Source organism: Puccinia triticina, chromosome 6A, assembly GCF_026914185.1.
Source record: "Puccinia triticina chromosome 6A, complete sequence".
NCBI lineage: Eukaryota > Fungi > Basidiomycota > Pucciniomycetes > Pucciniales > Pucciniaceae > Puccinia > Puccinia triticina.
This window is the reverse complement of record NC_070563.1, coordinates 7,511,626-7,523,147: the sequence shown is the minus strand read 5'-3', so window position 1 is coordinate 7,523,147 and position 11,522 is coordinate 7,511,626. Positions and strand designations below refer to the sequence as shown.

The 11,522-nt window shown below is 50.5% G+C and overlaps 1 protein-coding gene across 1 annotated transcript; it reads left to right on the top strand.

The window, feature by feature from the left end:
* Positions 1 to 544: 544 nt before the first annotated feature.
* PtA15_6A861 (uncharacterized protein) lies at positions 545 to 7,795 on the top strand (the record flags this gene model as incomplete). The annotated part of the gene is made up of 4 exons (XM_053170610.1): positions 545 to 747; positions 3,430 to 3,458; positions 4,180 to 4,803; positions 7,761 to 7,795. 4 exons carry the CDS (start codon positions 545 to 547, stop codon positions 7,793 to 7,795), a joined length of 891 nt encoding a protein of 296 aa, XP_053021784.1.
* Positions 7,796 to 11,522: the final 3,727 nt, after the last annotated feature.

The following is an 11,522-nucleotide window of genomic DNA, read 5'->3' as shown; positions in this document are numbered from 1 at the left end:
CACGGCGCGGGGACATTCGGACTGGCCACTGAAACCGTCAGCGCGGTGGGTTTGGGCACTTCAGTAAGTCCTCCCCCTCAATTAATCTGCCAAACATCATTGTGTTAACTCCGATGCTCCTTACTTGGTGACACTTTGGGTGGGCTAGGGTTGGGAGGGTCTCGGCAATTAGTAATCTCAATGAAGCCTTTGTTGGCCGATGTGGCCTTTGAGTAGGCCGAGCAGGCACGCGTATTGCACTGGCCTTTGTGACCTCCTTCACAAGATCCCCTTTTCCCCACCCTTACTATCTCTATGGACGGCCAAAGTACTTACAATTTGGGTCACATGCCTGCTTGATGTGTGTATGAATCCGCCATATGTTGAAAGATTCAGACCCATTTTGAACCTACATCACCCATCTGGCTACCCTGCACTGGCCTCCCCAAACGAATTGTACTCTTAGAATTATCTACCGGTTGCCTATTTTGCTACACCAATCTGATTATTCCCTCGACTTTGCGCTGAACAAAGCTTTATCCTTGCCCCTTTTGAGCACTCCGCTATGAGTTCCAACACGCCGACTTCCGCTGAGCAACATGGCGGCACTGCCAAAGAGCAACAAGGCGACAATGCAAATGGTGACTCCCTTCCAGCGCATGACGAGGCTTGGATTTCGGCCCTGGTTGACCGGCTGGTCCCTCAATTTCAAGCTCAGAGAACGGCTACCGCTGATGAATCAGCTATGCAGACCGATCGGCAAGGCAGGTGCAGTTATTCAGTGAAAAAAGCAGAGAATAAGCCACTGACTATTCATGGTGATGTTGCAGACCCTGCCTCAACCGCTCCTGTACCTCAGGTTCCCTCCGACATCGAAGACACATCGCGGTTGGCCCCCGAGTTTGTCGTTGCAAACGCCAGGAAAGTTCGAGAGCAAGAACGAGCAAAGATCCTCCCGGAAGGCAAGAGGGATTGCGCAGAAAGGACCCCTGGCAGAGCATTACGACAAGTTCTCCAGAGGGATCCAAAATTTTGTGAAGTTCTTTCTTGGTCAACCAGACAAACCCCAAGACTATCCTCAAGCTCCCACCCCAAAGGAACTCGAGGATCAATATTGGGTGGAGAAGAGGAGTGAAATCATCTTGAAACAGCTCAATCGGGTGCGCGAAGCTCTGGCAGACCGACCGGCGGCCGAGGTTGACTTCCATGTTGGGGTTGCCAAAAAGGAAATTCGCCGCAACACTAAATCACCGCCCTTCACCCCTGCCTCCTCCAAAGGTGCTGGGAAAGGCTGTCGTCCGATCAGTCCTCAAATGAGATCTGATGTCGAGAGGGCATTGGCGCTGGCGGGTATCTCCAGACTCACCTTTCAGTGGGAAATGGGCCACGCGGACGGTACTTCTCCGTGGAACTCGGCCGTCATTGAAGTCATGGCGTCCAAGGCTGTTGAATGGATGCGGCGCACGGAACCAATCACCGACACCCAAGCCGGTCAAGCACCTGCTATTATCAGACGATGGCTGGTGACTAAGTCACGTGAGATGGCAGAATTTCAGAACATGGACGTTGCGGCATACAAGTCATTGAAGAGCGCCAAGTCAACCCGGGAGCAATACCGGCGATGGCGCAAGAAAGTAAGTCCTCACTTACTGGGACTGTCCTGTGTCTTACAATCTGTTGAATGTTCTCAATGGGCCTCATCTTTCCAGATCAAGGAGAATCGATGCGCCATTGTGGAGAAGGTCTTCCCCAAGAACACCCTCCTCGGACACATTGTCGAGCAGATGGAGTGCGTCTCAGACATTGAGGACGCCCCGGGGACTGCCGCGCCGGTAGGACGCATACCAGACTGGCGCAGTGACAACCTTACTACAATCCTTCACCTCCTTGATAAGATGGTCATTGCTCGCGCGGCACATCACCAAACCATTTCCGCAAACAAAAAACTATACCGCCGCTCCGCACGTAACTTCAAAACGACTACGGGGCTCCTTGGTGTCCCCCGCGGTCTGCCTCTCAATTGCTACAACAAAATGTACTGGAATCGCCTGGGGTCATTCGAGCAAGACACGATTTCCAAGGTACCAGACATCGGTCTCGACGCTATTGCCAAAAGTATGCAAGAAAAATGTCACCGTCGAGCTGGCCCAAGTAATCCTGGACCGGCTCCTCACACTACAGATCGATTGAATGCAGGCCCCAGCGGTTCTGGCGCGGAAGCTTCAAGCGCAGCACCGGGCGGATCAATGCAAGTGGACGCTTGATTAAGACACCTTCATTTTGAACGCTGCCTGCCATATACATGTGCTTGTTATGATAGGAGAGATCTTGTATCCCGCCGACTTTCCCTGATCTTTTGTAGGCTTGTGACAATGGAAGCCCTGAGCCCATGCCCAACCGATCAGCTCATAGATTAAGAGCCAATGATGATCATGATGTTGCTGCACTGCGCGACGCTCAGATCTTGGTCTGTGTGGGGTCTCGTATCTCTGGCTCCACACTTGTGGGAGACTTCATGAGGAATATGTGCGGACTTGCACACGGGCAGATGTCCACCGCAACGTTCGGCCGAACGTGACGGTGGACATGTGACGACCAGGCCAAGTGTTGGCTACATACCAGGTATTGTATTCTGCAAATATGACATCTATAATCTCAGAGCCCGATGTGCTGTGAGCTGTGTGATCCTTCAGCGCCTCATTGCTGCCATCCGTCGTACTGAGTCCACACGGGCTGAGTGACTGTGCAGACGGGCACACCAGCTACTGGGGACCCAATAGGACTGGCATTCACTGTGTCTGCTTGGGGAGGACATGTCCACCACAACGTTTGGCCGAACGATGCGGTGGACAGGTGCAGAGCTGACAGACAGTGCGCGCCTGGCATCCGCCGCAGGCACTGTGGCCGAGCACCGGCCATGCATCCACCTGCCTCGCAGGGGCGCCAGAGGTGGGGTTAGAACTGGTGTCTCCTGTGATGTGGGAGTCATCACAGGTGTGTGGAAGACGTGAGCTAAAGCGGCCATGAATCACCAGCCGATCAATGTCACAATAGCCAGACAAGACGGGACGCTGGCCCTAACTGGGGCCCCGATGGGGGCCAAGCCCACATGGTGTCCACTCTGAGGTACGGCCGTACATTGCGGTGGACAAGCAAGCCAGACGCAAATTCCCCCTTTTGCTTCCCATCGAGTCGCCCCAATGACAACCGTGTGCGCGGTGGCAGGCAGGAGCTGGCCATTGCCGCTAGTCCGCAATGCCCATGCCACGCTGGCAAACAAGCGGGACCTCTGCTGACGCCCAAGTATGCCCATCCATGACGGCAGCAATTGGGGATGCTCATCCATGCCGTCAGCACATGGCCTAAGCCCTATGTCAGCAACTCACGACAGGAAACTCCCTCTCATATCTACCAAACAAACTGATGTGCCATTGCTTCAACCGCGCTTAGAGTGGTCCTGACCGCAGCGCTCAGCAAAGGTAGAATTTCCGTTACACACAAAGGCCTCTTCTGGCTGCACATCACAAAGGCATGGTGCTGTATATAAACCCTCACCCCACACCCAATCTGCCTCCTTCCTCAAACAATCCACCCTCCCTTCGCTCGCTCCTATTCTCCTCTCACACCCATCCTGAAAGTAACAGATCTCCCAACTCGCCGATCACACCTAACAATGGATGATCGCACTCCGGACGTTCCAGAAACCTCAGGATCTTCTGGAGAAGAACCTCCTCAAGCACCGTCTTCGGCGTCATCATCAACATCATCTCCCAGTGAGTAGTTTATGTTCTCGCGTCCGCCAGTCACTGACTCCTTAGTATATGTAATGTTGCTATATTTGCCACAGCCGAACATGAGGTTGAGCAGAACCTTCCCCTGCCACCCAAGCCACTCGCTGCCCCATCGTTCCACGAATTTGCGCTCCACGCGGCCTTTTGTGCAGGTACCAATCCCCTCATGCCCGACCAATCCATATTACGCACCGAGATCCAAGAAATTTCTCCTGAAGAGTTCACTCGTAGTATTGAAGCTGCTACCCGCTCTGCTCAAGAAATCCTCGCCCTCAAGCTTCCACGGAGTTGTAAACGTAAGGCCAAGGAACTTGTATCATCGCTGTTCAGCAGAAAAGACCGTATGTGCTATTGCACATTCTCCCTTGGAGTTGAGTCATGGGTCTTGACTGATGCACCTCTACCCTAGGATTTGATGCGACAGGTGTTATTTCAGATGAAGAGGATATCAAAATTACAGATCTCTCCAAAGCTCACCCCCCCTCTACCACCAGCGCGGCTACGAAATCTCGCAAACGCGCTCCTCGTGTACGACGCAAGCCAGGGTCCGGCAAAGCGGTCGACCTCCTTGCCAAAACACCCAACAACCTATCAGACCATCCAGACCCCGGGAATTCCAAAGATCTTGCTCCGAAACTTCTGACCCCCACCACCTCAACAGGCGACTCATCTGCATCTGGCGTGGCAGAGCAGCTAGCCATGAAAGCGTGCACCCAGACGAGCGCGCCACTGCCGGTTCCCAACATCAGTGCAACACCACGCACTGAGTCAACTGCCGGCGCCATTGCCATCAGGGCCTGGTCTCCTCTGCCGTCACCTAGGCCAAACCTCTCTAGCTGGGATACCTCTTTGGGCATTGGACGCCTGACAGCGCCTGATCAAACAGCCGAACCTGCACCTTGGCCAGCTCATGACAATCAACCCGAGCAACCTAAATCTCCGCCTCTGTTCAACCGCGAGAGTCGTGAAGGTAGTCCTCTCCCCCCAGAGCAACCAGTGCAATCGAGAACTTCAACCACAGAGGCTAACAATGGTCAGCCACCCAATGCAACTGCGGGCTCTGGTTCTGGACAGATTACAATCATCAAGTCGGACACAATTTGTGCGCAGGTGATTGACATCCACCAAACTCTTGAAGGCTCTAAACCTTCCTGGGCAAAATACCGCACCACTTGGGAATCACTCGCTCCCTTGCTTCAGCATTGTGCACGTGCAATGCAGGTTTGTTGTCCTCCCGCTCCAAAATTCCACTTACAACGCACCGGTGGCTCGTACGCATCATGGCTTGAGACTATTACATCGCTGGGTGAGTTCATTTGACATTCGAGTGGGATGCTGGGATCTCACAGATGGTTAATTTGCGCTCGGAATCTGGTCAGCCAACCAGTTTTTAGCGCCGTCTCCGCATGAGCAATGGTATTGCCCAGACCTGATCGACTTCCCCAAGCTCACCAGCTTTGGTGACAAGGACAACAACCTCCCGCAAGGTTCATTCATCCCAACGGTCATCAAAAGCCAACATCCCAAATCAACCCTTGTCCAATGCCTTACCCGTCTTCTCCACCCGCCGCAACACCTGCACATTGAATGGGCTAGGATTATTGCGTCTTCTGTCGAGTTGATCGCGGAAAACCTTTTCAAACCACCTTCATTCAGCTCCCATCCCTCTGCCGATCATGTCACCGAGGCTGTAGAAGCCCTCGAGTATCTCGACAGGGTTAAGAACTCATCATCCAGCTTTGATCCGTCAGGCGACAGCAGTGAACCTTTTTCTCAGAGCACGCCGCGCTTGCACTCTGTCAATGTTTTGCACCACTTCCGCAATGTCATCATCGACGTTATCATGGCTTACATCATATTCCAAACTCACTTCCTGCGTGATGCTCCCTTGACCTCAGCTCAAAAGAAGGCAAACACTCGCGCTCATCGACCCGCAATGAACACAACACCAACCTGTGCTAGCCTTCAGAAAAACTGTACAGACGTCTCTCGGCTCCCGGATGACCCCGGTAATCATCTCCAGAAATTTCAAAGGAAGCAGAATTTTCAGCCACTCGTCTACTTTGTCCTCACTGGAGTTCGCGGGCTGTTCATCACATCCAGGGACCACCGGATTGCGGGAACGTCTGCATGTATGTCATTCATCCAAGCAATGTCTATCATCAAACAGAAAACAACAACCATCCATCTCCCCGAAGAACCTATATGGAAGAATACCTCGGCATATCTAGTCAAGATCTTCTCTCCAATATTTCAGTCACAAGACCAAATATGCCCCCTCGCTCTTGTAAAACTGCCGACACGGTTTGAGCTTGCGGAGGTCATTGCCAACGATTTCCTCAGCCAGTGGCAGGCTTGGAAACCCACCTCCCCTTTCCTTCTCCCTCAAGCATCCGAGCCCATCATTGATAAATGAATGGCCAAGGGTTGTGTACTTTCCGTCTGTTCATCTTCCCCTGCTCTTAAGCCTTGTCATATACTTGTCATACCTACTTTGCATTGTTATATCTACCTCCGCTCCTCTCAGTGCCATGTTGGTGTTGGTGAATGTGTGAAATGCCTCACTGTGAGGCAAGTCACACTTTGCTAGCCTTGTCCTTGTGACTAGGCCAAATGTCCCATTCCAGGGATTTTGGCTACTATCTGCCAAATTGACCCGCCACTATAAATTTGTGTCACCATCTACACATCGCATTGTTATTTCGGTCGTGGGATGCGGGAATGGGACAAAGGCAAGTCAAACTGTAGTATGTGGATAGCCCACAAGTCCTTAAGCCATAAGAGATGGTGACACAACAACATGATTGAAACAACACAATCGGTACAGACGCAGGCAGTGGCAGATTGTGCACGTGTAAAACCTACAACAACAGCTTACCAAGCATGTTTTGCCCCCCGCCGTTTGATCCTGGATGGTTTCTGCCAATCCTTTACCGTGAGTTTAAAACGTGTCCTGGGTTCGCGCCTGAGATTGTAAGGGGTCTTCTGGTACCGTTGCAACTTTGAAGCGTGCTCCACATGCCCAAAAAGACCATATCAGTGGTTAGAACCATTGGCAAGAGCCGACTGAACTACATGCGCCCAACGCAAGCAACCTGCTTCCAGAGTGTGATTCTCGGGGTGCCCAACCGCCAAACCTGAGGTAATCACCGCGTTGAGTAGTCTGAAAGATATCGTGGGCTTGGATGTTCGTTGCCGCAAGGATGATCCGACCAAGCTTAGACTGTTCCAATCAGTGTCAGCGCACGTACAAATCATGGGCTCACAAGTCGCCCTGAGCATTCGGCTTGCTCAAGTAAAACTGACCTGACTCATATCTCCATCCACAACTTCAACCGACCCTACACAGCCTACCACGGGATTCTTGTGGACCTTAACGACGTAGACTGTGCCGAATGCGTGTGTTTGTTCGAATTCCTGAGCCAGAGGGAAGTGTCCCCGGTGAACTTGCCAGTTGAACCGCTCTACGCGAATGACCGGGTGGCTGGATCCGGAATGAACGAAAAGTTGGCCGCTAAAAAAGAGTTGGGTACAGAAGTTGTACAATATTGCTGGAACCACTCCCCCTGACGACTTCAGCACAACGTCATACTCGGCATAGTCGGATAATGCAGACTGAGGAGCAACCTGATGAGACAAGATGCAAGTGCGTATGTGAAGTTCGTCCCCGACACATCTTATCTGGGTGGGATCGGTGTTGGAGAGGTGAATATTCCCGGAGATTTCGATCATCTTGACTAGGATCAGGGATGTGTGGAGGAGCTTCACACCATGAAGTTCCGGGAGAGGTCACCCATCCCTCTTTTATAATGCTTGCCACAGAAAATGGCGCAGACATGCCCCAACCTTGCCAAATTCATGCCTTTGACCTGGCAAGAAAGGCAAAGTACGTACCGCTTGGTTCTCATCTCCGTACGACATTGAACAGCAATTATAAAACTTCTGCATGGGGGTATCCTGGCCCTCCCGTATTTCCCTTTCAATTAACAGGGTGCATCACCGGTCCAACTCCCATCGCCTCTTGAATAATAATGCGGATCTATCAGACCTGCATATGGGGTGCGGGGCTTCTCTCATGTGCCCCGCACCCGTTCAGATACATGAGCTTACACACATTTCTCCCTTTGCCAACATGTCGGAGTGTCCACCGGATGGTACGGCCGTTCATTCGGGTGGACAATATATGTCTTGCCTTGTCCCCCACGTGCTGTTGAAAATCAGTCCATGCTGATAGATGTGAGGGGCAGGGCAAGCTGGCAGTATTTCCCCATGGTGTTGTGAACTGCTTGCTGAAACCTGATTTGTGAACTTGGGCACTGGTTTAGCTAGCCCCCCACCCACCAAAGTCACAAACTTTGCCAAGAGGGCTGATGCATCTGCACAATAGCTCAGACTGCAACACAACACATCTGCTTTCTCACAGCGCTACAAATCTACAAATGGTGCCCCAAGAGGGCCGGGCTACAATTGATTGGGACTCATTGTACCCCAACATACACAAAGCTCGAAGGGCTTCAGGCCAGTATGGTCTCCAAACTTCCGTGCCGATAAAACTGCTTCTCTTCTCTCAATGACTGGATATAATCTGGGCACATGATGATGCAGTTTGAGGTTTGGGGTTCTTGGGTGACAAAGAGGGACAGTCAAAGTGTCTTTGCCGATGCCTCTGGCTTGTCTTGTTCCAACTGATAACCCTCCAATATGTGTGGGTTGGGACTGTCAGTGTACCTGCTGACACTGAAAACGCCCGTAACCTACTGCTGCGGGCGCCTCAGGTCATTCCGTAATTAAAATTAAACAGCCATCCCTCCCTCTGGGATCCCGCGACTGCAAATGCAGTGACCACTCCAAGCCCCCTCCCCCCCCTCCCCCATGTGACATTTGGAATGCTTGCAAGTATGGCCCTTTGTTTTCCAACTGGCACATGTTCCAGGGCCAAACTGGTAATACTTGGGGACAACCCTTGTGCCGCTCTCCTGGCCACACTTAGGCCCATGGTGGTGTGTCACCTGGCTGCTTGCACACAAGCTGAACAAAGCAAAAATAAATCCTCACCACTCTGCATCCTGGCCGCAGAGGCTGCAAAACTGTCAGCTCCCTCATGGTGGTGCCGAAGGGGAATAGATAGCCTGAAGTATATAGACCAAAGAGCCTTTGGTGCGTAAGGATTCCACTTGGTCAGCACACACCCATCAGTAAACAGTAGCCACTGACATTTCATGCCACAGCTCGAAAGGGTGCAGGGGCCAACAGGGACCATCTCAATAACTTCATCCCACAGCCAGCAAAAATCCTTCAAAATATCCACACAGCACCAGTGTAATTTGGAATGAGCTAGAGGATCTTCACTCTCATCTGCCTGACTCGAGAAGAGTAATATATACACAGAGGTTTACAATGGTCAGGGTACTCCCTTAGGCCAGTGCCTCATTCAAAAGTGGCACCACCAGGTCTGAGCAATGCAGGGTAAGCAAATAAAACACCCCGGCCACTTCTAGTTCAACATTGTGGCAGTGATTGAAAAATCCAGGGGGTCTTCCTTGATTTGCAGGGTTCCTGTGTCGTGCTGCTGCATGGGATGTGCCAGTGGCATCCACTAAATCTCAACATGTATGGGGTGTGAGACCTAGGTGAAGTTGAATTCCCGCCCACACCAGCGCAGATTTCATTTCGTCATCTGCAATCATGTGGGGCATGGACTTTCTCTGGGATGGCTGGGTTGATATGATAACACCCTGTTGGTAGCATCCTCTACACTATTGTATCCCTCTACCGGTGCAATGCGCAATGCGGGTATCTTAGGTGTGATAACATTCTTTGTCACACACCATGCTACCTGGATCATCTGAAGGTGTCTACAGTGAGAGGTTGGTGGCGGCACCCCATTTCATGTATGAGCTGAAGATCTGCATGTCATGATATAAAAGTGAGTGAATCACAACGTTCGGTGAGGTGCACCTCACATAGGTTGATGCTCAAATAAACAGCCGATGCACAGACAAATCCCAGTCCCAAAACCTGGCTGGCTGATGTAGATCGGGGTAAGGGGAGGTAGTCTTTCTGTGGTCGCTGGTCCATGGGGCAAAATATATACATTGTCTCAGCATCATCCAGGTTGTGAATGAAGTGCCTCTTGACGAGCAACATCACACTGTTTCAACAGAACCATGCAGATTTTGTCTCCCCAGCTTGGATCATCAAGATTTCTGGCCCAAGCCAATTGTAAGACCAAGCACCACTCCATCCAATCCTTGCCAATGGGCGGGTTCACGTATCACACCCCAGAAGATAGCTTGAATTCCATTTCTCGAATGGAGGATGGTGAATGCATATACATGCAAGAAAAACTGTGATTTGAATTTCCTGAGCAATTCAGCAGGCAAGGTGAGATAGTGTCCCAGAGGTGACACTTCTGCCAAGAAGAATTTTTCCCCACCTGCCTGGCCACAACTGTTGAACCTAAAATGGATTGATGTCATAGGTGGGCATGGGAACCCTCTTAAAAATGACAAGCAGTGCATCGAACCTATGCTCATCCTCTTCACCCAGAGTGTGTGGTACAATCTGGGGTGGTTCACTCTCACCTTACTTTCTACACCAGCAGCTGGAGCACTACCCAAAATAACCTCATGGGTCATAATGTGGGGCTGGGACTCCTTGGATCAGCAGTCACACCCTGCAAGGGTCACATACTTGTCATCTAAATGCTTCTGACAGGTGCCTGGTGAATCAAAAGTTGCCACCAGACTAAAATTGAAAGTTTGTCAACTTGAGTTGTATTGGACTTCCCCATGGGGTGAATTGAACTTACAGTGATCCACAGTATTGGGATATGCATGAGATTGGCTTAGCTTGTTCAGAACTTCAACATGTCTCCAAGGTCACATACACATGGCTGCCAGTTGACATCACCCATGGTTCCTGAAAGAAATTACCATCTGGCACTCTCTAGAGAGTGCCACAGATTCCCCCCTGGTGATGGGAGGTTAAACTAATGTGTAGTAGTTTTGGTCATAGGAGGGGAGTTTTACTACATGCCAATGCTCCAATGGAGACAAGCAAGGGCTTTTGAACTTTTGTTTACAGTGGAAAAGCCGCCTTGGCCTCTATAGATTATAGAAGGATTTATGCTGTGTGTATTTTTTTCCCCAAATACCAATCACCCAATGGGAAATGATGCTGCTACAGGAAGTTTAAAAATGTCATTTTCTTGATCCTCTAAGGCTGTGGGGTTGAAAAAATCTCCATAGCAACAACAAGCTTAAATATTCATGTCTCTGCATCCATTCATTTCAAGAGAAAAAGTTTCATTATTATAAATCAAGTTTCATTCATGTGGGATATGTTTGGTTTGGATCTGAGCCATCAAAGTGTGTTTAGCCCATAAAGATGAAATTCCAGTTTGACAGATTTGTGAACTATTGACCCACTGCATCAGTGGGAGCCAGGAGTTGTGGCATAAACCTGCAGCGGCGAAGCCGCCTTGGCCTCTAGTTTATCCAACTAAAACTGAACATCACCAAAATGCATTCTTAAGCCCAAAAGTAAAGAATTTCAACATTTGAACCATCCTCTTGTTTTATCTTTGTGTAGAGGACAATCAAAGTAGCAATTTTGAAAAATTGAAGCCCATGGTACAGGCCCCAAGATCCTGAACCCCTGAACCCCAGACCCTTGAATCTCTCTTCCTCTCTATTGATTAGACCATAACAACAACCAAGAAGACCTTCTATTTATTGAAAAACTTGTGAT